This window comes from Ammospiza caudacuta, chromosome 3 (genome assembly GCF_027887145.1).
Source record: "Ammospiza caudacuta isolate bAmmCau1 chromosome 3, bAmmCau1.pri, whole genome shotgun sequence".
Classification (NCBI taxonomy): Eukaryota; Metazoa; Chordata; class Aves; order Passeriformes; family Passerellidae; genus Ammospiza; species Ammospiza caudacuta.
In genome coordinates, this window is record NC_080595.1 from 69,280,135 (window position 1) to 69,307,992 (window position 27,858).

The 27,858-nt window shown below is 40.2% G+C and overlaps 3 protein-coding genes across 3 annotated transcripts; 1 reads left to right on the forward strand and 2 right to left on the reverse strand.

Annotated features, from left to right (window-relative positions):
- Positions 1-1,920: 1,920 nt before the first annotated feature.
- Positions 1,921-4,842, reverse strand: CALHM4 (calcium homeostasis modulator family member 4). Its single transcript, XM_058802463.1, has 2 exons — positions 4,139-4,842; positions 1,921-3,381 (listed from the first exon to the last, which is right to left on the reverse strand). The coding sequence occupies exons 1-2, from the start codon at positions 4,694-4,696 to the stop codon at positions 2,977-2,979; spliced, it is 963 nt and encodes a 320-aa protein (XP_058658446.1). The 5' UTR covers positions 4,697-4,842; the 3' UTR covers positions 1,921-2,976.
- A 5,869-nt stretch (positions 4,843-10,711) lies between these two features.
- Positions 10,712-27,643, forward strand: TRAPPC3L (trafficking protein particle complex subunit 3L). Its single transcript, XM_058801907.1, has 5 exons — positions 10,712-10,933; positions 12,782-12,879; positions 15,520-15,619; positions 26,140-26,325; positions 27,389-27,643. The coding sequence occupies exons 1-5, from the start codon at positions 10,712-10,714 to the stop codon at positions 27,506-27,508; spliced, it is 726 nt and encodes a 241-aa protein (XP_058657890.1). The 3' UTR covers positions 27,509-27,643.
- Positions 20,369-25,454, reverse strand: CALHM5 (calcium homeostasis modulator family member 5). The gene is made up of 2 exons (XM_058801906.1): positions 24,915-25,454; positions 20,369-22,223 (listed from the first exon to the last, which is right to left on the reverse strand). Exons 1-2 carry the CDS (start codon positions 25,452-25,454, stop codon positions 21,834-21,836), a joined length of 930 nt encoding a protein of 309 aa, XP_058657889.1. The 3' UTR covers positions 20,369-21,833.
- Positions 27,644-27,858: the final 215 nt, after the last annotated feature.

Genomic DNA, 27,858 nt, shown 5'->3' on the forward strand with positions numbered 1-27,858 from the left:
ATTTTCAAGTGAGCAAACTGGAATTCTAAGTGGGTTCTTGGGTAAGATGACTCCTTTTAGTAGGCACAGTTTGACTGTTCAACTGTACCAACCCATAGATTTGTCTGTAATCATGAATTCATTTGAAAGCTGTTCCTTCACTACCAATCCATGACACACATTTCAAAGAGCAGAGGAGTAAAGGGAAATACCCCAAAACTTAAAATACTACAGCTGTAGTACTATGGATTAATATATGCCAACAAGGTGATAGTCTGTAAGTAGATTGGCAGGCTGACTTCACAGTGACAGATGGTATTTCAGTATTTTTAGTTACATATTATTATGAAAAATACATGGCAAATAGTAATCAGGACAAAATCAGAAAGCGTGAAGCCTAATTTGAAAATCAGGTGAGCAATATATAAAAATAATTTTACAAGTTACTCTTAACTGCATATATTGCATCACTTTATAGTAGTGCTGTAAAATAATAGAAGTGAAAAGAATTCACATGGACTAAAGACTGCAGGTTTTTTCTTTTGGATCCAGACATCAGCATAGAGGTTTTCTGTCAAAAGCTTCAGATACACAAATCAGTTGCATGTATTCCAGATTATAATGTTCCATCTTAAATATAAAAAAAAAACACAAATATTTTTAAAATTAAACCAGAAGTTGTGTTTACTACCAGAGGTACTTTGTTTCCTAAGGAGTTCACATAAACAATGCAGCCCCACTACCTTTTATTAGGTTTGCGTGGCCAGATTTTGGTAGCAGGGGCACTAAAGGGGTGCTTCTATGAGAAGCTGCCAGAAGCTTCCCCTGTGTCCTGCAGAGCCAATGCCAGCTGGCTCCAAGACCTGCTGCTGACCAAGGCTGGGCACCATCAGCAATGGCGGCAGAACCTCTGAGATAACAGGTTTAAGAAATGAGGGAAAAGACCCTGAGCAACAGAAATTGCAGCCAGAGAGAGGAGTGAGCAGAGCAGCTCTGCAGGCACCAAGCTCAGCAAGGAAAGAGTGAGGCAGGTGCTGCAGGCTAGAGCAGAGGTTCCCCTGCAGCCCCTGGTGCAGACCATGGGGAGGCAGCTTTGCCCCTGCAGGTCAGGGAGGGCCCTGGTGAAGCAGATCCACCTGCAGCCCCTGGAGGAGCCCACACCAGAGCAGGTGGGTGCCTGCAGGAGGGTCTGACCCCACCAGGGGCCTGTGCTGGAGCAGATTCCTGGCAAGACCTGTGGAGAGAGGGGCCCCCACTGCAACAGGTTTGCTGGCAGGATTTGTGACTCTGCAGGGAGCCCACACTGAAGTAGGTGGTTCCTGAAGGGCTGCACCTGGTCAAGGGACCCACACTGGAGCAATTAATGAAGATCTGCAGCTTCTGTGAAAGACCCACACTGGAGAAGTCGGGGGAAGACTGGGCCTGGGAGGAAGTACCCATGCTGGAGCAGGGGGAGAGTGTGAGGTGCCCTCCCTCCAAGGAGGAAGGAGCAGCAGAGACAATATGTGACAAACTGGCTGCAACCCGCATTCACTCACACCCCCTCCACCACTGGAGGGGAGGAGGTAGAAAATTTGTGAGTGGATGAGCCCAGAAGAAGGAAGGTGGTGGGGAAAGGCACTTTAAGATTTAGTTCTCATTATCCCACTCTGATTTCACTGGTAATAAAATAAACTAATTTTTCCAACTGGAGTCTGTTTTGCCCTTGACAGTAATTGCTGAGTGATCTCTCCTTGTCCTTATCTCAACCCATGATCCTTTCCTTATATTCTTTCCCCTATCCAAATGAGGAGAAGAGGGACAGAGCAGTACTGACTCCTGCATTTTCTAATAAAATGTACTAAATAATTAGATTTTTCCACTTAAAGCCCCTGGGGTAATTTACTAGTAGCAGATAGCATCCTATAGTGTAGCATAAGGCTTTGGAGCCCACATATATATGTGTACATGGCAAGGCAATGCAGGAAGCATTAAAAAAACACTATGGCATGGATTTCCCTCCCACTTAGAAACATCTGCACAGGTTAGAGAGGAGATGAGTAATATCACATCATACCAAACTGACTTAACACAAAAACATCATTAAACCTTCTTTCACAAAATTCAGTAGTTTTTAATCACAGTCATTTTCATAGGCCTAGTATATGTATAAATTACAAGTCTACAGAGGCAAAGCAAACCCTACTGTACAGACTGAGATTTTTCCCATCCTCATTTGCTATTTGTACAGTAGCCAAGAACACAAACACCTTGGAGATTTTGAAGTATTTCCAAATAGGAGACTGACCTTGATATTGCTTTCAGCCAGAATACATCTCAGCTCAGCTTGCCATATGTCAAATGTTTGTTCATACAGCTGCTATGTGTTACACACCTCCACCATGTGCCTCAGTGGGGATTTTCTCTCCTTATCAGAATTTAAAGTTCTCTCATCATTGTATCTAAACTCAGCCTTTGATGGTAAAATTTCCCCATATGTTTCCTGCATGCTACTATAGCCCCAGACTTAACTAGTAGTTAGCTCAGTGTAGATTACTTATATAACACAAAAAAAAAAAAAAAATAGAGGAGGAGAAATAAGTAATTTCTGCTAGGTATCACTAAGGAAAAGCTGGATAGCTGCCCTTGCTCCATACAGAATGGACCAATTCATAGGATCCAGTCAAGGTCTACCTCTTAAAGATCCTTTTAATGGAAAAAGATTTAAAAGCATTTGTAAATAACTTTCTCAGTACATACGTATCCTTTCAGCACAACTATTAGAAAGCAGAGAGCTGAAGCTTGAAATAGCCCACCCTAATCTAGGGATAGATCACCACACCCCACAGGAGTAAAAACACCATCAGTAAAGGCATCTGTAAGCAGGTGCTGAAGGACTACATTAACAAGATGCTCACATAATTTATACTGTATTGGAAAGTTCCAGTGCAGCTCAGGTCTGACATAGAGCTAGACAGGTTCCTGCTTTTCTGCAAAGTATTGTGGGGTCTTGGATCTTCAGAGCTGTGTTATGATCCCAGGGTCTTCATCAATCCTCAGGTACTTTCCACTTGCACGCTCCTTGAGTGCCCAGTCATGGAGGAGGCTGTAATCATAGTGCTCCTTATCCACTCGCTTCAGAAAGGCCAGTCCAGAAATGGCCTGCCACTCCCTGAGAGATGGGATACGAATTTCCTTTACATTCTCACTTCCTGGGACAAAGCCAAAGAACTTCCTTACATTCTGCATGGCATAGAGCCTGGAGTGCTGCTCTGTTGCCTCATCAAAGAGCTCCTGCTCATTGTGGACATAGCTGTTCCAGTATCTGAAGTGCAGGAAGCTGAGCGGGGAGAAACAGCTTGCCAGGCAGTAAGAAAGGAACACAGTGATGACCACCACAGCAATCAAAAGCCAGCCAGCCACCTTACAAAAAGAATAAAAAAGAAAATACCTGTTAGACCTGAAAATACTCACAGTGGTAACTTTTGAGCACCAGAAAATCCGTAAGATTAACTTTACTTGCTTTTCCTAAATAATAGCATTAGCAAGGTATAAGCCTGGAAAGCATCTGTTACCACCAAACCCAGTCCATGCCTACTGGAGGCAGCTATGTAGTAAAATTACTTGTTCCTTTCAAGTTCAAGAAAATTCTGTTGAGTAGATTTAAGAATATTGCTTTCTCAGCTATTATTGTTATAAGATAGGCCAAGACTATATTAGCTTATAGCCTGTTTAAAACCAGTTTTCTCTGAAGTGACAGCTTTAATGCTTCTCCTATTATTTACCCAGTATGCAAACTTTTAGAATTGAGTCTGATCTAAACCCCAAGATTTTACGTGGGTTCACACAAAGCTCTCACAGCCTGGGCCTCTTAGTCACATTTCTTCTGCTCTAATGAAGAAACTTCATACCCTCCCTGGCTCTTGAACTTCCATTTGTTGTACTTGGTATTATTTTTCAGGATACTACACAAGGAAGATTATGTCCTCAGGCAGCAGGTAACAAATGGGACAAGCAGATATAGTAATTTATAAAGTTCAGTTCCACTTAAAAGAAAAAAACATGCTTCAAAACACACAGAGATTTAGCACTCAAGGCAGAGGACACTGATCTTGTTTTATACCTGCTGAATTAGCTTCATCTCTTACCATCAAGTTTGCAGGCAACAGGAGTTACTCACTTGTGACTGGTATCGGAGGAGGAGAATCACTTCATCTCTGGCCCAGGCCAGCTCTGGAGGAACCAGCTGCCTGCAGGGAAACGTGGCCAATATCCTGCTGCGCTCCGCAGCGCTGACATTGGGAGCAGCTCCATAGTAATGCACAGGGACGTACTCGCTCACAGCACAGATATAATAGGAGCCATTTATCAGGGTGACTGCAAGCCATGTGACTGGAGCAACCAGTGCCCTCCCCGTGATGCTGCAGAGGACAAAGCAGAGCAGCTTGCATTTCAGCAACCAGTTTGATGCCATCTCCCTCTCAAAATGAGAACTTTTGCCCATAACGAGCCTCCAAGTCTGGTTGTTCAGGGCATAGCCAACAACCAGAAGGATCAGTGCAGGCACTCCTAGGAAAGCCAGCCCATAGATAAGATTCTGTCCAACATGACAGGGACAGCTGAACGTGAAAAAAGAGAAAAGTTGCTGCCCGCCAATTGTTAATATTGCAATTATTGCATTAGCAATAACAACCTCTTTGCCTTTTAGGAAAGTTAACCACTTTGGAAGGAAAGTCATTTTAGATCCTGTTCTTTACCAGATTCTTTTGATATAATTCAATACTAGCTTTTAGTTATATTTAACTAATGTCAATGGCAGAGCAGAATAAACATCAACAGCTTGAAATGAATACCACCAAACAACACCCAAAACCCCCCTACTAGTCTTTCTCCTCCCACTGATTTTCAGTGGCTTGTAAGCTAGCTTTAAGTATGCTTGCAGACATTCACTGATGTGTTTTAATTGATTCAGTAATTTATCTCAGCTGTTCTGGAAAATTGAGCTTTCAGGCTGTTGTGAGCTCTGCCAGCCCATTGCTAATTGTCTGAAATTAACAATAAATTCCCCCTACCTTTTGGATGACATGCGGTGCTATCAAACTGATGGCTAACCTGTCAGGGTTAATTGCTAAGCTAATTGTTTTCTAATCAAGAGTAATTGGAAGAAACGTGGCATGAAACTAGGAAAAAAAAAAAAAAGGAGCCTTCCAGCTATTCTTCATAAAAGATCATCCAAACAAATCCTTGGCAAATGGACAGATTAAAAAAAAAGAGAGAATGCTTCCACTTAAAAATAAATTTATAAAATATTCCATAAGTTGCACAATGTTTGGAATCCCAGTGCTGTTTGCATTTGATTTCAGTTCTGGAGCAATTCATTGTCGAAACACTAGTCCGAGAAGTAGCCAGCTGCTGGATCATGAGGATTTTAGTGTTTCACCTCTAGGTGGGGTGTGTCTCTTTTCGTGACAGTGCTGAATGCTTCCTTTGGAAAGTTGGTTGGGATTTTTTGTTTGTTTTGGTTTGGCGGGTTTTTTTTTTGGGGGGGGGGGGGGGGAGGGAGGGTTGTTGTTTGTTTTTTGGTTTTGTTTTTTTAATTTATTTTATATATATATAAAATCTGCTATTCACAAAATGTCAAGCCAGCTGGTATTTATATAGTGTGTTTGTTCTAAGATTTCCTGCAAGTATAGTCAGTCCTATTCCATGGACAGAGATAAAAAATTTTCAATTAAGCGTTTCCACAGCTGGTTTCTGGATCTTCGGATAGATGACCTGAGCTCTGAACATCTCTCACAAATCAAGCCTTAAGCAGGGGTCTGAAAAATTGAAAACATTTCACTTTTGATGATTTTCTCTGGATCACACTTTTTCTAGGGTCACACTATCCAGTAGTTCTACGCATTGCATAACCTAGTCTGATCTGAATATGCAAATACTTATGTTTCAGTTCTGAAAAGTCAGACAGTCTGTCATATAAACATTCTTATCAAGAGAAGAAAAAAGGTAAAAGTTAGCCAGAAAGTTTATGGGGAAATTTGCCTTCCCATTACAGAAGTCTATCTCCAGCATGGGGGGACTTGGTTGTGTGGTATAACAGTGTCTGCACAGCCTCTTCTCTCCCCTTGGAGAGACGGTTGCTAATAATAAATTTGATCTCAAACAGCAGTTTTAGCACCCATGGTGTCTGCTTGGATGGCAGAGACACTCTCTCAGCTGTTGCACACAGGGATGGCATGTTACACATGCCTTGCCTGTCCACTAGGCAGGACCCTGTTCCTCCAGTGCACTGTCAGGGTGGACACCTGCTTGTCTCATCCTCAGTCACCATCTGGGAAGGAGGTCCTTGCTGGTAACTGTTTCTCAAACAATGTGATGCTGTTACACAAAATTAAAAGCAGTACAGAAACATGCTGAAACATCCAGCAGCACTTTAGCACAGCTTTTCTGGAACTTGTTACATTCTTAGTTGTTTGGACACAGTAATAGCACAATGAAATCCCAGAGCTGTCTGAATATTGCCATTTTAAACCTTCATTTTCTTTCAGTATCACAGGATTTTCAGTAACTTTTTTTTGTACTGGTGATGTTATATTTGGGAAAAAAAAATCTGTGAAATAAACCTATCGGGCAATCACAAAATTATTTTATAGGTCTTCGTTATGCCTCAGTTAATTTTAAAATCTCTGATTCCTTCTGAGATTTCTTTTGGAACTTGTGTCTTATTTTGTTTATAAGGGAGGAAGGCTTTCCCAAGCATCACTTGTTTACTCAAGAAACACATTAGATGTGAAACTGAAGTGGTATCCAACACTGAAATATTAATAGTCAGCCTAAGGCTGTTGAATGAGTCAATTTATACAATCAATACAACAACTTTGTACTTCTGCATTTTCATTCCTTGGCATTTGCTTTCATTGCCTGCTGTAAATGATCCTGCTGGGTCATCCTATTATGGAACAAATTACAGGGTTGGATCCAATTAAGAGCTTGGGTGGCACATCAAACCTTTAAGTACTCGCCTTTGCAGAGGAACCCAGGGTCCTGAGGTAGACATTTAGGCTCTTTGTCCAATTCCAAGGAAGAGTTAGGACTGGATGCAATCCAAAATACCACTACCTGAGGTGACAGCTGGCTGGCCTGTGAGGCACAAAGATGCTTATATCTGACATCTCAGGCAAATAGGATCCATGAACAAACCTTAGTCATGGTTTTGCTTTTCATATTGCAGGGCTCTGTCTGCTTGAACTCACTGCCAGTAATCTCACTTATGAGAAGGAGAGATTTTTTTTAAGGAGTGAAAAGGATTTTTTTTAAGGAGTGAAAATCATTTGTCATTTCTTTTAAGACATGGTTTTTGGAATACAGATTTCACCTTCCCATACACAGCAAACTATTTTTATTCTCCTTTTTATTGAAATAAAGCAACCATGGCGGAATAGAGAGATTGGTTTCAGCTCCCTTTTCCACCTGACCTAGTAAAAACTCACTCACTCATCTCTTTCTTTCAAAAGCTCAGTTGTTATTAGTGAGGGGATGTGACTGTCCTGCAAAGAAGCTGTGTTCTCCAACTTTCCTGCCATAGTTCTACCAGTTGTGATTAGTTTCACCACATAGAGTATTTTGATATTTATTGGATTAAAAAAAGACCAGGATTTTGTTATCTAATGGCCAGGCAAAGTTAAGGAGGAAGAGGGAAGTGATCTTCTATTTTCCATCTGAAGTTTGGAGGAGGAGACAGAATCCTGGTCTCTCTGGTCTTGCAGATGTGTTTTCACCACTGAGTCAGCAGTCAAAAGGCCGATGTTCTCTAGCTCCCCTGGCTGCATTTTGAGCTCTTTTGCATGGATGTCAAGCCCACCTGTGCGTGTTAGAAAGCATGGTATGAAAGGTCCTGCATGACAGGTTTCCTGTGGGAGTAGAAGGGAGCACTGCCCATGTCCTGTGAGCTGCCAGGTCACAGTCTGGATGCAGGCCGACAAGTAATTTTCATGGTCTCTTTGGCCTTTGGAGGAGTTCCTGTCCCCATAACTAGGACAAGCACTGATGAAAAAAATAATAAGTTTTATGTTAAGGGAAGGATAGAAATCTGTTAATGATTTTTTTTTAAAGCTTACATATATCACTTCAGAATTCAGCTGTGTTTTATAGGCAAATTTATGAGATTTTAAGTTCCTGTAGAGAGCAGAAAGGAGGCACTCAAATCTCAAAACATCCTCTTGAGAAACATGGCCTAACCAAGGAAGTTTCAGCAGGTCAAACTGAGAATGTTTCCTAAGCAGGGCACTACAGCAAAGTGGCAGCAATGGCATTGCTTTATTTGGAAATGTGGTGAGAGAAGCAGCCACACTGGATTTCTAGTAAAAGCACTTGGGTGATATGAGAAACCTGTGGTCAAGTTCTTTTTTTCACATAGCTTCAAATCCTCAACACCTACCTTCTTGTGATTTCATTTTCTGTCAGAGAAAATTTAATACAAGGTCTATCCACCTGAAAAATGGAGAGCAAACAAAAGCTTGACCCTGTATTTTACTAATTTGGACACTCACCTTTTGTGATTATTGCATTCTTGTTTTGGCTCAAAGAATTTTTTCACTGTTTTTTTTTTTTTTGGGCTTTCTAATTAGGCAAAATCTAATTTATGATTTACTTCTATGTTGCACTTATCATGTACTTATCTCTGCAGGTGTCAGTTTTCCCATAATAGGCAGTCCATTGCAAGAGACAGAGTGCTGGTGCATGCTTTTATGTGTGCTTTTGAGCTTCGGGATATATTTTATATTTGGTTTTTGTTTTTTAGTTTGATGGGAATTGAGAGAACTGATGCAGACTAATGCTCAAGCCCTATGAAGACTCACCTTGGGGCTGAAAGCTAAATTTCTCGCCTGAAAAACAGGACAGAAAGGGAAGTGGAGGTTGATTCTCACTTTCTCACTATTCCAATTGCCTTGGATTACTTCTAAGAAGTGTATGTTCAGGATTAAAACAGGTGCAAGATGTGTGCCTGCCTCTACTCTTTTCACAGGGCTGCAAGACAGTCCACCAAGGACTTGCTTCCCTCACTGGAGCCATTGAATCCAGTTTATTTGGACACACCATTTCAGCTTTGTTTTCTTAATAATGTGCAAAGCTTTTGAAATGCAGTACATTCTACTCAATACAGAGCAATATATGTGTAAATTTACTTGTGTGCACATGGGCATGTCTGTATTTTTCAAAGGATGTTGATGTGTCCTTGCCATTGCACTGTCTGGTGCACAAGGTTCCTCATGATTATGGTATTAATAATGCAGGCTGAAGTAATTAATCCATATATATTCTGAGCCACATAAATAGAAATGTTCTCATTTATGAGAAGTCTTAAGTGCTTTGTGGTGGGTTCTCTAAAGTTGAATTATGCTAATTATAATCTTTTACAGGTTGGGTTTTTTTTTAATGTAATGCAGTACACTTTCTTGTGGAATATGGGATTACTCTTGCAATGTGGGGCATATTTGATGCTTGTCACCAGTTGGAGACAATCAGAGAAACAAACCCATCTCAGACTTAGTTTAGAAATGCAAGTAACTATCTAGAGAATTGTAATGCCTTAGTTTTAAAATTTATTAAAATTTATATATGAGAAGTACCTACAATTGTTTCACTTATAAAATGGAATAAGGTTTTACAGGGTCAGAAGAGCACCTGAAAAAAAAAAGGAAGAGGCAATTACATTGTAAAATTGTCAATACAAGTTCATTCTGTGTGAAATAAAAGCAATTTGGATGACTGAGTTTTACACAGAAAAAACTGAAAATCCTTTTTTTTCCTGGTTGAATTGTGTCATAACTTTAAACTACCATTTAAAAAATAATCTTCCTTATCTCAAATCAATCACATCTGAATGCCTTCTGTGTATCTGTAGTAGTAAATATATGTAATTGTATTCTAGCACTGGATCTATTAGTTAACAGAAATTAAATAACAGCATGACATTCAGAGGAGGCCATATGTTTTTATTTCCTTTCCTGAGAAGACTCAGTTGGAATGTATGTGCAGGTAAGTCCTATAAGTAATGACAACTACCTGATTAATTTCTAAATTCACCAGTGACCATCACTGAAGTTCATTGCAAATCAAAACTACCACGTAGGCCAAATTTACCACAGGGCAAAATAGATGAACTAAGCCTGGATGTTCATTGCAAGGATATTAAGAAATAGGGGCTCTAAGAGGTTAAGAATGAGAGAATAATAATTCTATAAACCCCTTAGGAACATGGTTAGTGAAAGTGCCATTTGCTCAAGCTGGCAGCTGTACAGGTACAGAATTTATTCCTCTGGGAAGCTGAGCTCTCTCAATCTGCCCTGGCAGCTTTACACAAACATGGTGGTAGCAGCGCCTTAAAAGCCACACTTCCCCAACTGAGGCAGATATTAACTCTCCAGGCTACAGCAGTAAGAGTTGGCAGACTACTATAGCTTCTTTAGATTGAAAACAATCAATTTTCATTTCCCTTGTACAGCAGTATCTTGAAATTGTGTTTTTATTCTTTAGAGCTGAAGTTTTTGTTAGCTCTCCAAACACCAAAGTCTGATAGAAACAACAAAATAAATTTACTGTCCCTATAAATGTGAGACCTGTTCTGTTTGACTTCCCATGTGTGCTAGCTGTGTATTTGATTACAAACCATTCCTATGGACAGAGTGCTTATTTATATTGTGGACAGTGGCAGATCTGTTGCCAGTCAAATTCCTCCCAAAGGGCTCAGTGCATGCAGAGAATAGGAGGAGCATCAGCAGCATTACAGACTGCAGCAAACACATCTCATGCAAAAGACAGAGGAGCAGAGAGGAGAAAAGAGAAGAGAAAGAGGATTGAGAGAAGACTGTGCTGCTTGAGGAAGAAAAGATATAAACTGACAATCAAATACATCAGGAGTTACACAAGCAGCATGTCTCGGTCACCAGGAAGAAAGCAAGAGAACCACAAAATAGTAAGAGATTTTTGTAATGTGTTATTAAGATTGTGCATGGAGAAAGAGTAACTTATTATTTTATTGATGCATTTTATACTCTCCTATTTCTGAACAATCTGAAAATACTGAAAGTATAAGGGTAAGATTGGTGGTACAAGAGAAGAGCTGCTGGCAGCATTTATGGCTACTATTCCTATTGCTGGGATTCTGTACAGGCTTGGGAAAGAGGGGCACAAAGTTTCTGAGACTGCAATCTGTTCAGAAACAGAAGTCTAAGTGCTTCAAGTATTTATGGTCTAAGATATAAATGGCAGGTAAGTTTACATACCTCTGTGGTTAGATAGCCATTCAATGAAACACAGAGAGAAGGAGATCTCTGTTCTATGCTTGAATAGTTTGACTCCAAACAAACCTTTCTTCAGGAGTTAAGAGCCTTAGGGCTTTCTCTATGGTGAATGGTGATTTTTGACAGGAACTGGGCAGTGGAAAAATTCCTGAAGGCTTTAAGACAATGTTGTATCAATTTCTGAAAAGAGGACAGAGGGTCTCCACTGAAAAACAAATAGAAGAGTGTAATAAAATTGCAGTTAATATACCTAAGTTTACAGACAAAAAGTATTCCAATGGATTGCAAATGTGGCTGATAAATTTGATTACATTGATCTATTATGCTTAAGTTTCTCTGAGGTAATTTTCTTGTTGCAACAGAAACTTTTTTCTGAACAATAATAGCAAAGTAATACAGCACCTGTATGACATCCATTTACTCCATTGAAAACTTGTTACTGAGAATTTGGCCAAAAGTAGAAAATTTTTTTAAACAGGAGTTATCACTAAAATGAGTTTGGAAAATGATTCTGCTTAAGATTTTGAACAGTTTTAACAGACTTGTTAAAACAGCAACACTGATTAAACTCCAAACTTCTGATGCAAAGGAAGCAGAACTTTCCACCCAGCTGTTCTTACTTTGCTAGTGTGATTTGTTCTGCTGTTTTTATTGGTATTCACTGTTATTTTTCCACAGGCTAAAGAAAAAAAGCAGCACTGATCTGACCACATGCCAGAGGGCTATAGCACTTTAATTAATTGCTGTCCAAGAAGTTTAGTAAGAGTCAACCCAATCTCTAACTTAAAGGACAGCTGCTTCTCCTGCTAAATACAGACAGACAGTTCTGCAGTGCATGGATGTGATCTGACAGGGCAGGGAGAAAAGGAAACTCTCCTCCAAATTGTTGCACACCTGCAGACCCCACAGTAGTGCTTGTGGAAGGACCAGCGCAGAGATATACCTTTGGCATCTTCAGTTCCTCTCCATGTTCCATGGGGGCTGCAATCCTCACCATCCCTTTCATCTTGTTGTTATTCTTTACCCTTGTCCTGAATTATACTATTTTTTAATTATTCTGAGCTAATTTTTTATCTACTTTTTACTTTTTAGAGAAAGCAGCTAATGATTTGACTCATATCAACTCTACCTTTGTGAATTGTTGTGCAACTGCAGAAGGATTAATAGCTCATTGCCTCTTTTCCTGCTGCTGTTTGTTATTATTCTTGGATGGCACTTGACAGAATTTGTCAATCCAGCTTACATACACTCAAGATGCAAGAATGACTGATAATAGTAACTCTGAGTATACCAAGAAATCGTACTTATGACAACCAAAATCCCTTACAAACTCAAGTGGGGCTCAATATAGATTCTGTCATGCTTGAAATGTGGATTTCAGCGATTATGCACCCATGGACAAAAATTTTTTTATTAATTTAAATATTATTTTTTACTTGCTTTTAATGAGAAGCAGCTTTAAAACATGGAAGGGTTGGATTTTATCTTGCTTCATTTTTGATTTTCTTGTTTTCTGACAGAGCAGAGAACTTTTTGTACTCACATATGGGGCCTTGGTAGCCCAGCTGTGCAAAGAGTATGAAAAAGATGAAGATGTCAATGCCTGTTTAGATAGAATGTAAGTACTGCTTTAAATGTTCAGTTTTATCCATAATGCTGTTTGTTTACATATATATTACCTTTCAGCTTTTTGTTTATCATCTCACAAGTTCCAGCATTCTGTCTCTGGTTATAGAGAAGACAGGGAAAAGTTCAATATCCTGTCAACAGAAACAACACTAATTTGTGAATTAAGATCAACAATTAGCTTTTTAATTTTCTGAGGAAAAGTGTCAGGATTGTTTTCATAGCTTACACTTGTTCCTTGCTGATCCTCTAGTTATGCTAATTATTAATATAATATTGTAAATTTCATATCCTATAACCCTCACTGGTTTAGGGACAAATGAGCCTCTCACCTTTAAAAGACCATACAGCAATGAGTGAGATGGCACAAAATGTCAATGAAGGTGAATTTTTTACATGGATCTTGGAAATGAAGATCCAATGTTTACAAGCCCTGTCATCCTGACTGAGATTCCTAGGCATTGCTGCCATAAAAATAACAATATAATGGAGAATCAGCAAGAAACAGCTTTTTAGCTGGTCAACAAGAACATGGAGTAAGGCCTTTGGCAGAACAGTTAGGCTTATATTTCTGGGCAAAGTGGACATGTAAAATGGATTTGCAGAAATCACAGTGGACAGAATAATCTTACCACTTTACTATTAACTTGAAAGTTTGCAAACTAGCTGTAGTCCAATAACTGTCCACGAGAGTAAATTAAAAAAAAAAATCATTGTTTGGGAAAAAGAAAAGTAATTTATTCACAAACTTATATGGGATAACATCCCTCAGATACTTTTTTGTATTCACCTCTCATTCAGATCTGGTGAAAATCATACATTTAAAATATGCACTGGCTTCATCAATGATGTCATGGCAGAAATTACTAGACAGCAGTTTTAGAAGATGTGGAGACAGATTTTGCTCCTTATGTTTTCATTATTGCAGTTTTTTCTATAAAATCTTTTTGTTTTGAGGGAGACTTAATCATATAATGACAGGTTTCAATAAAACAACGTGTTCTTTACTTCTGTGATTATGAAACAGCCCCGCTTCACAAAGAAACCTCACATCTCAGCAGGCCTGTGACAGGTGGGGACAGTGTACTTATCTCTCTCCCTCTCTGTGTACATATATAGTCTGTAGTGAGAAGGGTGTTTTTCACTATACAGTTGCCAAGTAGCTGCTTACCAGTCTGTTATTAATTTGACTTTGCAAATCTAGGGCATAAAAGTTGAAATGTATCTAAGTAGTCTTGTATGTCACTAATACATACCTTGCTAAATGCTGATGACACATTTGCCAATGTTATTGATACTTAGGCAATAGATAAATATTTAATTGTTTCTAGACACATGACATACCGCAATTTTAATCTTCACACTGCCAAATCCACTCTTTGGTCTTGTCATCAGCTCAGTGTCTTCTAGCCAAAGATGTTGTACACAAACCAGTAAGAAACTCCACAGAGTTCAGGCTGTTTCACTGAGTGTGTAGGGCCTCCAAAACAAAGCAGACACTGCCAAAATCCACGTAACTGGGAATGAAGAATTTCCTGAAAACATTTCTGAGATGAGTACCCATTCTTATAAAAAGTTTGTGTCAATGTTTTTCCATTTTTCAGAAAATGTTTGGAGTCACAGCTGTTTTGCAAACTAAGAAGTTGTTGACCTTTGTTAATGTGTCAGAGCTAAATGAATATTTATTTTATAAAAATTCCATTATCTACCATCCCTTTTTGTTTGTTTTTTTTTTTTTTTAATTGTAGTATTTTAAATACAAAATGGACATGGCAGTGTACAAGAACCCTGCATTTGTTGTGGTAATGAGCAATGCAGGGACCCCAGGCAGGTACAATGGAGTGCTCCTTATTGCCAAAACCCCAGCCTTTTAAAGCAGTTAACCTGTTACCAGTTTACAGTTTTAAGGCACAGCAAGCCCAAGTCAACCAACCACCACACACCACAATGCAGACAGGATATGGACATGCGGCACTCCCACAGCACGTCTCACATCTCTCACTTCTCATCTCTCACGTTTCTCTACCCTTATTCCAGCCGAGTCCCTCTCCCATAGTTCCCTTCTACTGAGCCTGAGTCACAGGCTGGAGCCAGGTTCCAATGCCCTACCTTTATACAGCCTTTACCTATTGGTAACGTGTTAACTAACAACTTCTGGAGGTTTTTTTTGTCAGCTAATTAGATGAAGGGTGATAACATATTAGAAAAGAAGACAAACAGATAATTGTGAAGGAAAAATGATAAATGATGTGAAGTGGTAAGAGGAGAAAGTGAAAGAGATCAGGTGTGAGTGCATTTCCTATGGCACCTGAATGCTGCAACAAGGGTGCCCAGGATTGGGGCATACGTATAGACAATGTGCAAACTGTGTAGACAATTCATATCATCCTTGCCAGGACTATCAAGCTTAAAGAAGTATGATTCCTCAAATGACTACAGGAACAGCAGTCCCACTGTGCTGTAAAATGTGGCAGAAAGAAGAATGTAGACCAGCAAAATGTGTTGTCATTAAGTCCCTCAATTAGGATCATGCAGCTGTTTTGCTGAGGAAGCGCAAGAGACGCATTAGGGAGATGGCAGGTGGAAAGAAGCTCCCCATTCACAATGTTGCCTTTCCTTGTTTCCTCCTCAGGGGATACAGCATTGGCATAAGGCTGATTGATGACTTTCTGGCTCGTTCAGCTGTGAAAAAGTGCCGTAGTTACTCTGAAACAGCAGACATGATTGCACAGGTAAATGAGATTTGCATTTTCTAAAGCGTCATCAGATTCAGTGATCTTAGCTTAAAATTATGTATTCCCTTCCTTTTTTCTCTTCCTAGGAGCATAAGTCTTAACTGTCTCATACAGATGTTAAACTTTGATATTTTTGCTTCTGCCATTTGTCTCTTCTCATCGTTGCCATAATTACCTTAGATATCTTTTAACTTTAAAATTTTAATATTAAGAATAAGGTGCAAGATTTTCTGCAAAATTAACAATCTCAGTGGTAGCAAAGAAGAACTGTAAAAAAGGAAAATGAGAGAAACATTTTCCTGACAACCCACAAATCTAATAATAAAATCAAAAAGATAAAATCAGAGCATGTACTTTCACTTTGATGGAAATTTCCCTTTTATTGCGTAGCTGTTCACACTTCTGTCAGACAACAAAGACACAGGTTTCTAAAGATCGTTTGCCCCCACTGGCAAGTTAGAATTCCAGGGAAATTCAAAGAGAAATTTAAATAAGAGTACATAACAAAGTGGCTCCCAGTAAGCAGCTGAGCTGGGGTAGAGATCCATTGGAAATGGTGAAGACAGCTGAATGAAACAGATGAGACAAGCAGCATTTCAATCACTGTTTTAAAATACACTGCCTGATTTAAAATATTATACCAGGCTGCAAAATCAAACTTTTGTTCACTTTTACATTCTTCTTCAGCTGGTATTGGTACTTTATTTTCACATACATGTCAGATACTTGGTTTTCTGGGTTTTATTCCTCATAGTTCCCATCTTTACAAATGCATTATTGCAGTTGAACCTTCATTCTTAAGTACATAGTATTCAACAGCAAAGTGCAGTGAGAAATTAACAATGGAAAAAGACACTGTTTCTCTGCATCTTATACTTCCAAAGAGACTTTTTAAGAGAAGTAAAAAATTACTTGGAATGATTGGGACAAACATTAAAGCACACGCTGTCCCTTTGAAAGACTATTTTTAGCAAACTAAAAGGAGTTCTGTAGTAGGAGTATAACATTTCTGAGGCAAAATGTGATATAGACAGTAGTATTTTCACATTTCTTTGGGAAAACAAGTTTTAAATAATCTTCAAGCACATTTGTTTGAGACACATATCAACAAAACATGTCTAAAGTGACCCAGTAAGGAGCTGCAAATACTCTATCAAACTTTTTAGCTCAGAATCATGAAGCTGTTTACATGATCTCCTTAACTCTTCAGCAGGAGTGTTCCCAGCCAGGAGAAAGTGCTTAAATACTTAACTGCATTAAGTCTTCAGAGGTATAAATCTGTTTGAGGATGAGTAAAACCAGTTCAAAGTTAAAGTAATTAAGGCAGTTCAGCAATTCAAGTAGGTAAAGCCAAACCACCTGTTAACATAGCTATTATCCTTCAGTTCTTTGGAAAACAAAGAAGTCTAAAATCAGGCTGTGGGTGTTCCCTGTGGAAATGGAAAGAGATGAAGCAAAAGGAAAAAAATATAAAATGAGAACTAAAAAGCCAGCTTCCCAGATTAAGAAATAAATACTGGAGGAAAGGTGCACCTAAAGCAGTGACTGGGGGCTTAAAACTTCCACCACTAGCTCAGGCTGCAAACCCTGGGCTTTACTGCTAACTTATACTGGCCTGGAGAAGGGCCAACAAGGTTTGATGGGGAGCCAAACTGAGCCCTTCTATACTGAGTTCCCATGGTGTTCACTGTCTTCTCATGTTGGTCCTGTGACTTGGCAGGGCTACAGTTGGGATTGAATTAAAAAAGAGATGAAACAGGACATGCGAAAGTAGGCTTTCTGGCAATTGGGGTTAGAAATGGAAACCAATTGAGGAATGATATTAAGAACAAAGTCCAGCTGAAAAAGTAATGTTGAAGATGGGATTCAGAATTTGGATCTAAGTGTAACTGAGGATTAGGGGTTTTTTGATAATTTTTCTCTATAATCCTGCAAAATCAAATTTTTAATTCAATTTCTCCTCAGAGGACCTTGATGTAATTGATCTGATCAAATGAGTTGCAAAAAACAGCTTCTGGTTTTAGATCTAATATTTACATTACCTTCTCTAGCACCAGGAGGTGTTGGTCTGTGCCAGTGGTGGAAGCAGCCAGAGGGTATGGTCAATACCCTCTGGTCCACAGCAAGCTGGTGCTGGCTCACAGGCTCCACTGCTGGATTAAACAGTGCAGTGCCTAAGGATAGTTCTGTTCCTGAAAAGCAGTGGCTGCAGAGATGGGCTTTACTGTGGACACTCAGTACCCTGTGAACACAGGAAATTACCATCTCCAGAGGTCTTTCAAGAGAGCTCCCTCAAGGGGAATAACAAAGGATGGGGTAATCCAGCCATGTCACCCCCTGCCCAGAGCTGTGGGACAGGAAAAGTCCTTCTCTGTGTCATGGAAGGTGCTGCCACACAAGGTCCCTGTATATTGATTTATGGCCAGTTGGAAGGTCTGACAGAGGCTGACAGAATTTATGGAGCTGGTAAATGTTGGTTTTCAGATCTCAGCAGGGAGAGGGAAATGCATAAGCAGCTTACCTACTGTGGTAGACAGTAAACAGGACATTGAAGTGCTGCACTGTGGAGAGTAAAGAAAAGATCAGAAGACAAGTTTGGAATCAGCAAGAGACGGCAACACCTTTAATGTATCTTCCTCTTTCCAAACACTGGCTGGAAAAATACTAAGAATGAAAAGTATGCTAGCAGAAATATTACTTTGGCTGCCTTTCCCCTTTTAAGCAGATGAATTCTGGTCCTTCATTAATCTGGCTATTATGTTGTCTGAAATCATGGTTTCAATTTTTTTAACAGTCCATACTTACTTACTTGGTGTCGTGACTTTTGCATAAAAAGTTTGGATGTGAGAAGTCCCCAGTAGTATGTAGAGGGACCGAAAATTAGTGACTTCCTAAATATTTCAGTAATTCTAGGTGCTCTGTGTTTAAACACCATCAAAATGTTAACGATTTTTATTCTTGCTGCTTGAGAGAGATGGAATACTGACTGAGTTTTTGAGAAAGGGCAGAGAATACATTTTTAATTCAAACTGCTTAGATCTTATTTTCTCATTAAGCAATGTATAATGTCATAGCATTGTAAACAACGTTTTCAAAAGTGAGGTTTTACTTTATATGGGCATCATTTTGCTGGCAAGCCTATGTACGTGTCTAAACAGATATTCTTTTTTCTTCCATTTCATGGATAAAAACAAGACAGATTTATGGGATGCATATTTTAAACCACCTCATTCATTTTACCTTCAAGTCTTTTGGAGTCACTAAGGCTGAAAAAAACTTTGTTTTATGCTCTGAGAAGCTGTAAATGGTAGTTTTAAAGTAGTTGCTGTTCAGTTATAGCCTGGTTTTAAGAAAAAAATCTTTTATATTCATTGATTTGCTTATCTATGTACTTAAATTATTGTTGCTGCCAAGACATTTTCATAATTTTCAGTTTACAACTTTGCATTTTGGCCTTAATTTGGTGCTCCATTGCAAACCGGCTACTTCTTTTGCATAGTTTTCATGCAAGCTGTCTTTTACACAAGAATTTTTAACAATAGAATTTGGACAGATGCATCATAACATAATGCAAAGTACAGCTGAAACTAAATTGAGAGCATATGAGGGCTTAGCATGGTTGAAAAGTCTTTATTCTTATAACAAACACTTCAAGTTTGATGGAGCAGCAGATGTGTAGTGGAGGAAGAGCTAAGAGATTTAAAGACTAAACCAAGAGACAGAGCACAAAAGATTGAACAGAAGTTTCTTTTTTCTTGTACACTGCTATTTTGATGGGTATCAGAATTAATGCAAAATGTAAATTTTCCAGCAGAAAATGTTGATCTTGTTGCTGTTTGGTTTTATTTGTTGGGTGTTTTTGTCTCTCTCCAGTTTGTTTTGGACAGTGTTGACAATAGTCTGTCTCTTTCTGAGCTGCCATGGTAGCTGCTGGATTCAGTAACAATGTTGATAGAAAGCAGCTTTTGCAATAGCCCCTTGAAGGAATAAGTTAAATTTTTCCAACCCATACCAGTTGAAAACAGAGGGTCAAACTGGCTGTTATTTCAGTCTGTTTTCGTAGAAGTATTCTAGGATCCACATGGAAATTGCATTAAGCCACAGGCATTTTGGTAAAAGAGTCACACAGCCCTGGGAATGGGGATCAGGGAGAGAGGGGCTCCTACCAGGCACACATTGCAGCACAAAGTGTTCAGCAGCTGCTCTCAGGGGTGGAGACACTCTCAACATGAGCTACCTGCAAACATGAAGCAGGCAAGGAGGAGGAGAGGGAAATTCATCTTGGATTTGCCCCTCCACAATAAAGCACAAGATAGGGCTGGGAAGTGCTGCCATTTGAGATGGCCTGGGCTACTCAGGTGCAGAGCCCTAAGCTTTCTTCTGAGGGAAAAGAGGATACCAAAAGCTCCAAGTGGGATCACTCTGTCCTCCTACTTGTCCCTCTACCAGCTCTGCTTTTGCCTCCATGTCCCAGCTATTATATCACACTGGAGTCCTTATTTTTACCTCAACCTACTTGTTTCCTGTATTTCTTTGATCAATTCATTAATCTACTTGCTGTCCTCCCCATCGCATCCCTATTTACTTTGATTTTTTTAGGAAAGAGGTGGAGAGACAGTTTTAGAAAGGGAAGTTTGGCCCAGGCAGCAGGGCTGTCCTGTTAGGAGGTGTTCTATCTCCCCTTGTATGCAGGGAGGAGGTTGAAATGGGGCTGGACAGAAGAAGTTGGGGCAGTTCTCATGAGGAAAGATAAAACCAGAGAAATAGGAGGGGTCATATAGCCTGGAAGTAGGTAGATGCTGTACCAGGAGAGGTTCCTGGGGAGAAAATGGTTGGTCTATGTGCCAGGCACAGTGTCAGACATCTGCTGTAGTGACTTTCATTTTGGCAGTGCTGCATCTGTGTTTTCAGCAGCAGCAGGCTCATTTAAGCATATAACATGTTTTAAGTATGCTGCTAAGTGGGTCATCTGGTATGAAAGAACTTTAAAACGTTGTCTCAAAGGTCACAAGTTCTTGAAAACATAAGAAGAATATTCTAAGCAGAGAGTTGAATTAGCGCTTGTGTTTTATTTCATAAAGAGTGATGGTCTGTATATAGATGTTTTTACCCGCTGGAGAAACCAAAAGAGTATGAGAACAGCTGGGCAGGATATCCTGGTTTGTTGAGAAGAGCATGATTCAAGCACAGCAAAACTATGATTCTCTGCAGACTCAGAGAGACTGGCAATAAAATGCTGCACCAAAGCCTGTCCAGCAACCCCAGGGAAAGTAATTTTGTTCTCCTTTTATACAGCATTTGCAAATATTCTGACCACCCTGAGCCATGTGATGAATTCCAAGTGAGTGACGTAAAGCACAGGGCTCTGGGGTGAAATGTGTTTGTCAGAGGCACTGACCATGCAGTTGCCTCACCTACTGGTTCTTCTTGCTCCAGACACCAAGTTTTCCAAGGATATTCAAAAAAATGAAAGTCAGTTTACTGCAAAAATATTTTCTTGTCTTAAAAAGTGGAATTTCCTTCCAGGCCTTCTGTTGTACACTGGCTGCAGGCCCAGAAACAACAATATTACAGAGCACTACAGGCTGCACCCAGTGCCTGAAACTTGCTGAAAACTAGAACTTTATATCCGTACAAAGAAAAAGTCTAGACTGGGAGCAGATAACAGGGAGATGTTCTACAGAGGCAAAATATCCAAAGACAGAGAAGCCTTGAGGCATCGCTGGTGGCTCAAAACAAGGCTGTACCTGCAATTGGCCTGGAAATGACCTGGACAGAAAACCTTTACTTTCTGTGTGTTGGCTGTCAGAAAGACACACGAATCTTGTTATTATATTCACACACTTTAAATGACTTTACTTGTTGACAGTCTCTAGATTTACATAGGACAAGCACACTATTTTACATAGCATTTTTAACACATTTTACATAGCATATTGCTAAAACCCTCTTGTAGAAGCCATTACTCCTTTTGTTGTACTGTGAGCTCTTGATGCTGAGCTAGTGATGTGAACCCTGGGTGCTGTGGAGTACTGCAGCCTTTTCACTTGTGTAGGGAAATAATTTCATTCCATCCTTTTGGAGCAAGTAACTAACTGGGAGGAAACACGATGAAGAAGAAAGAGGCCATTGTGAAAAAAATGTGGAGATGAAACCAGATAGAAATATACCTATTAACAAGATATTTAAAAAAGCTGAAAATATACTTGTTCTATGGTACTTCCCTTCTGTCCGCAAGGTCCAGCATTGTCTCTCTTTCCTCACTGGTTCCTTTCTGGCCTTCCTCAACTAGCTTGTGAATCGTGCTGTAGTGCTGTTTGCTGCTGCTGAAAGAGTGGAGCTGGGAAGCATCTTCCCATGCCTGGAAAGCTGGCAGGGAAATGGGTTCTGGTTCCTTGTTTTCAAAAAAGCACTTCAGGTTTCGCTCGCTCAGCTTGGTGGCATACAGCTGGAAAATCTGCTCCAGTTGCTCCTTCTCCGTCCCCTCATACACTCTCCAGAACATCAGCTGGAGGTGGCTGACTTTTGACTGGCAGCTGGCACAGCAAGTGGTTAGCAGGGAGAGGAGAGCTGCGGTAACTATCACACACCAGCCTAAAATCTGGGAAGGCAAAAGAAATCAGTTTCAGGTTAAAAAGACCCAAGTGAAAATGCTACTAAATGCTACTTGAATCACAAATTTCTGACCACACTTTGTTTGCATTTGGTGCTGGCCTTGATGTTAGTGGGACAACCGTATGGGGACTTGTCTTAGGTTGGAAATGGGGATGTGTATTCTATTCCCATCTGTTAGAGGTGGGGCAGTTATCTTTTGTTAATTGGGTAGTTTTCTTTATCTCTTCCACAACCAATCCTCCCTCAGGGAGATATCTGCTGTTCATGGGCCAGTGGGTCCCATTGCATGACTAATAAAAATTACAGCACCCCATTGTGAGAAGCTCTGCCCAGGGGAGGAGCCAAGCATTCCTACCTGGATATAATCTGAAATTAGGAACATCACAGTCAGCCTTTCCCACTGCATTCCCAGAGGACCAACTGTCTTCCCCACTGGATACCCAGGGGAAGACCCAGCCCATCTACACTACCACCAGACCTTCAGAGAAAACCTACACCCTTGTACAGGATCACTGCTTCAACAGAACCACACCTGCCGCTGCAGGAGGGCTGCGGCCACCATTTAATGGGACTGCTACCAACACCCTGACCCACAGGGTGTCAAGTTGTACTCTGACTCTGTCAGTGGTTTCTTTTCTTTTCTTGTACTAATAATTTTTTATTTTTAATTTTCCTAGTAAAGAACTGTTATTCCTATTCCGATATCTTTTCCTGAGAGCCCCTTAATTTCAAAATTATAATAATTCAGAGGGAGGGAGTTTACATTTTCCATTTCAAGGAAGCCTCCTGCCTCCCTTAGGTGACACCTTTCTTTTCAAACCAAGACAGGACTGAAGAGAACGAGTAAATCCATCAGAATAGAGGCTTCTCAATACTGCTCCTTTTGGTGTATCTTTGGTAAAGAGTGAAAAGAGTGAAGTGTTTTCTAACTCCTGAAAGCATTACATAAAACCACCCAACAAGAATTACTAATTTTGAATCATGAAGAACTACATAACCAAAAAGGGCAAGTAATTTTTGTTCCAGATCAACCAGCCTTTTAAACTGTGACCACTGTTAGATGTTTTGTTTTCTGACTTCTTTTTATTAGAAAAATCCTCCAACAAAACAAATACATAATTAACCAGCATCACTCAACTCCTTTTTTCTGTAGCAGCTTCAGATGTGGATGAAATTCTGTCAAGAACATTTTCAAAGAGCTACTTCCATAATTACTTCCTCAGCAAGGGCAGAGAATGGAAAAATGTGCTCGAACTGGTTATTGTGGGATGTTCTCCCCTAAGAAGAGCAGCAGTGTGAGCACAATTTTTCCTGCCTTGTACCACTGGCCTAGCCAATGGCCAAGACAAGTTTTACTTGTCTAATCCATTATGACAAGTTAAAAAAAAACCAAACTTGTTTTCAAACACTGGAAAAAGTTCCAGTGTGGGACAAATATTCTAGGGCTCAGAGGCTTTAGAGCTGGAACTGATTTCCCATGCTCCAATGGTGATGATATGGAGAGTGAACTCTCATGTGAACTCTTGCACTGATGTTAAAAAAAAAAACCCACCAGTAAAAATCTGTGTTTAGCTGATGTAATATAGAAAGTTTCTTCAGGGAAGTCTGTGAAACAGAGAAGTTTGACAAAAAACTATTCTTAGGAATTGGTATAGAACAATAGTTAGAGCTTTCCTTTATGTTTCCCAATCACTTTGTACTGACTAGCGATTTTTATGGGTATTTGAGAAATCGTTTTTTTTAGCAGTTTTTCACTTTCTTGCAGCTTGGAAAATGAACTCATATATTCTCATGCTAATACTGAATCCCTGGTCTTTCAGTATTTCCTATACATGCAACCTAAAGTCTCAAGTACTATCTGTTGTTGCCTTCTAACACTAACAAACAAATTGTTTTGTCTGCAGTGCAGTCTTTGTCCTATTTGCATGAGGACTTAAAAATAAAACCAGCTCTTGGAAAGGAAATTGCTCCAGATGGATACAATTCCTGACAAAAACTTGCTGGCTCCACAGAGTGTTTTCCCTTTTCTGTAGCTTTCTTTTTATTCTCTCCACTGTTTTGAATTTTTGCCTCTGAATTTATTTGCATTACAATGCAGAGAGCAAAACTGTACTGCACAAATACTGTAGAAAGTAGTAAGATCTCAGCTTTGCATGATCTGCTTGCTTTATTGTTTCTCACTTCCTCCAAGCAGGACAAAAACATGCTTACATTTGTCATCACAAAAAAGAGGAACACAAATAGAAGCACATTATTTAAGCAGCCAAAAGATATTTCACTAATCTTATTTTTCTGCTGTTAGTGACCTACAGTTATCACAATGATTTAAAATAGGAGAGTGTGGCATAGATTTTTGAATAGGACAGACCCCTTTAATGCAGCGATATCTGTTACTTCAGCCTCCAAAACAATCCAGTTGGGTTTGGTTTTTTTCCCTCCTTAGAGCAATCTCCATTCAGGAAGAAAGCTTTAGGTTTTCTAGTCTTATTGGCCCCGCCATCAGTGAGGGCCCCTAAGAAATATGTAACAGCTCAAAGTGAACCAAAAGATGGATTGATTGTATGCCAAAACATTTACATGAAGCCAACAGTTTTAACAAAACTTCTGACATCATGATCTTCCACAGATAAATCACAGCAGCAGTACAGTAATGCTTTTTGTTTATCACTTTTCTTACCTGGGACTGTGCTTGAAGTGTTCTTTTCAGTTCATCACTCTCTGAAAAGGGCAGGGAGCTTTTGTCACAGGCTACCTTGTGTAGCTCTTCAAAGCAGCTCTCCGATTTGCTGTGGCAAACTGCTTGTAAGTAGGCAGGATTTTTCAAACCACTCATGGCACATTCGTAAAAAGTCCCGTTGAGCAAAGCCACGGACAGCCACATCACTGGGGCTACCAGAGCATTTAAAGTGATTTGTCCAAAGACGTAAAAGAAATGGCAGATATTCCCTCTGGGGAATATTTTCCTGGGATTCACCCAGCAGCCTGTAAAGAGTTTCCAGGTCTTGCTGTTCAAGAAGTATCCAATAACCAGCAAAACAAGAGCAGGCGAGAAGAGAAATACCAAACCGTACCTGAAGTTTTCGTTGCTGCAAGGGCATCTGAAAGCAACAAGAGAAAACACACGTTCACCTCCCATTGTCAGCAGCGCCATAAAACTGTAACCTATGGCGGTTTTCCGGTTCATAAAGAACTTCAGGATTGTTTGGAACGCATCCATCCCTGGTACTCACTGGGGAGGCGAAAGCCGGGCCGGTTCTCTCGGTCGGCAGCGGCGTGCGGCGGGGCAGAGCTGCCCGAGGAGGCGCACCCGGCTCTCCCCGCCCTGCCGAGATAGCGCCGTGATGTCACTGCTGCAGAGCGCTGGCACGACAGATGTGGCACATCCGCAGCAGCATCCACCCGGCGCGGGAAGACAGCAGGCAGTGCTCTGTGTGACCAAGTTTGCAGTCTTGGAAGCCTTGTGTTTCGGTGGGCTGTTTGTTCTTTGAAGTGACTGCAGATGGAGAGATCAGAGTTGTGGGAGACCTTGAGCTGTGATTATAAAAGTTGCTGGTGAGGTAGTGAATGACCTAATATAGATGCTAATGGTCCCAAGGGAGTATGACATGACTGAAAGCAGATGAGTGATAACAGTAAAACCACTTTGTGTAGAGTTGTAAATGTAGGAACTTCAAAGAAGAGCAGCTCTCTGTTGTGTTTTCCTGGGGCATCACACAGCTCTAGATTAGCATTGCTGGCTCAAGCTGATCACAGAAGAGACAAATGTACTTTGATTTCTAGCCTGTCTGGCTCTCCCCCCTTATTTCCTGGGGTGAAATTGGTCTGCAGGATGCTTCTTTTTAAAATTTCACCTCTGGTTTGCACGCAACACATTTAAGCAGCAGAATTTCATTCTTTTGCAGGTTGCTTTCAAGATGTATCTTGGGGTCACCCCTAGTGTGAGCTGCAATAGTGTCACAGGGAATGAATTCTCCTTAATCCTGGACAAAAACCCACTGGTGGATTTTGTGGAGGAGCTGCCAGCGGAACGAGCGTCACTCTGCTATTGTAACCTCCTCTGTGGGGTGATTCGAGGTGCCTTGGAAATGGTAAAGAAGTGCGCATCTGTTTTCTCCATTCTTTGTTAGTTCACAGAAGCACAGGAAAACAAAATCACTTGTTCAGATAAAAGTAGGAAATACAGTATTGTTTAACCTCTCAGGTTAAATGTCTATATCTAGATAAAAGAGGACAAGGCTGATCCTGGATCCTGAGGTAGAGAAGCACATGGGATTATCTCACCTCCACACTGTCCCTGCCTGGCTCTTCAGTCTGCTCAGTGGCTGACTTGGGTGCAGAAGCCAGGTGGGATCAGGAAGACAGGTAACACTTAAAGTGGAGGGACAGAGGGGCATGTAGGGTTCCTCCACTGCTCCTGGACCCTATCACACTTCCCTGCACTTCCCTGCTGTAGCCAGTAATAGTCATTCCAGATTCTTTCCAAATACCTCAAGATAAATAATAGTCTCAGGTTACTGTGGTACCTGCTGAAAGTGAGAACAAAGTGTGGATGAGCATAATGTTAAAACCAAAGCATCAGAAGTGTATCAGATGGCAATCCAAATTTTGTTCTTAAGTTTAATGTTTTGCAAAGAAATAAATAAAGAGCACAATTTGAAAATTTCTGACCTGTAGAGCTTCTTCAGGGAGATTACTTTTGGGCTGCTTTATGTTTTTTGTCAACATCGGATTCGGCATAGATCTTATATTTCAAGAGACAAAAAACTCAACCCTGTGGTGTTATGTACATACATCAGTCTCAGAATCAGAGCATCTGATACAAGACTAGGTAATAAAAGTATTATATCATAACTCTTAGTACAAGACTAGGAAATTCTGTGATCACAAAATCATTAAGTATGCAATTTAGGGTCTCAGAAGAAAGCAAAGCACTGGGGAGAAGAGTAATGTGTTATATAAATTCAAGTGTCAATAAACTTCCTTTGTATTAGCTTAGTTGGGAAAGCTATTTTAAAACAATTTAGATATCTGTTTCCTATGAAATCTGGGAAAGGGGGTCCTCTTGTGGTAAGAGAGAGAGAAAAAAGCTCATTAGGAGGGTGGAAAACCGGGTATTTTTTTGCTTAACTAATCAGACCTGATTCTTTCCAGGTTCACTTAGCAGCAGAAGTTTCCTTCCTCCAGGACAGGCTGAAGGGGGATGCTGTGACAGAAATAGGAATCACATTTTTAAGGAAGCCGGAAGACAGAAGGCACAGAAGGAACAAATGAAAGAAATATTGGGAGAAACCTTTGCCTGGGGATATTTTGTGTCTTTTGTTTTAGAAGAAGACAGGGTAAAAGTGGCTTTGCTGAGTCAGCTGCACCAGTCAGCTGGTTGAAAGGTGAAGAAAGCAGGGCAGCAAATAGGAGGGGCAGGGCAGGAGAGAGCAATGTTAATTGTTGTGGCACAGATATCAGTAAAAAAGACTGAAATTATCTGCCCTTCCCTCTCACATACCCAGGCTCTCGAGCTTGATGGAAGTTTTATCTCAGTATTTAGTGTGTGCTAAATATTCGTCTGTATACCAGTTGTTTTCAGGTAAAGCTGATGACCTTTTCCCATTTTGTCAGTAATATTT

Coding starts and splice junctions, on each gene's coding strand:
- CALHM4 (XM_058802463.1), bottom strand. CDS start 4,696: ATGACTTTCCTTCCAAAGTGGTTAACTTTCCTAAAAGGCAAAGAGGTT. Junction 3,382..4,138: donor TCCTCCGATACCAGTCACAA/GTGAGTAACTCC, acceptor TCTTTTTGTAAG/GTGGCTGGCTGGCTTTTGAT.
- TRAPPC3L (XM_058801907.1), top strand. CDS start 10,712: ATGCAGAGAATAGGAGGAGCATCAGCAGCATTACAGACTGCAGCAAAC. Junction 10,934..12,781: donor AGCAAGAGAACCACAAAATA/GTAAGAGATTTT, acceptor GTTTTCTGACAG/AGCAGAGAACTTTTTGTACT. Junction 26,326..27,388: donor TTCGAGGTGCCTTGGAAATG/GTAAAGAAGTGC, acceptor GATTCTTTCCAG/GTTCACTTAGCAGCAGAAGT.
- CALHM5 (XM_058801906.1), bottom strand. CDS start 25,454: ATGGATGCGTTCCAAACAATCCTGAAGTTCTTTATGAACCGGAAAACC. Junction 22,224..24,914: donor CACTTCAAGCACAGTCCCAG/GTAAGAAAAGTG, acceptor TTGCCTTCCCAG/ATTTTAGGCTGGTGTGTGAT.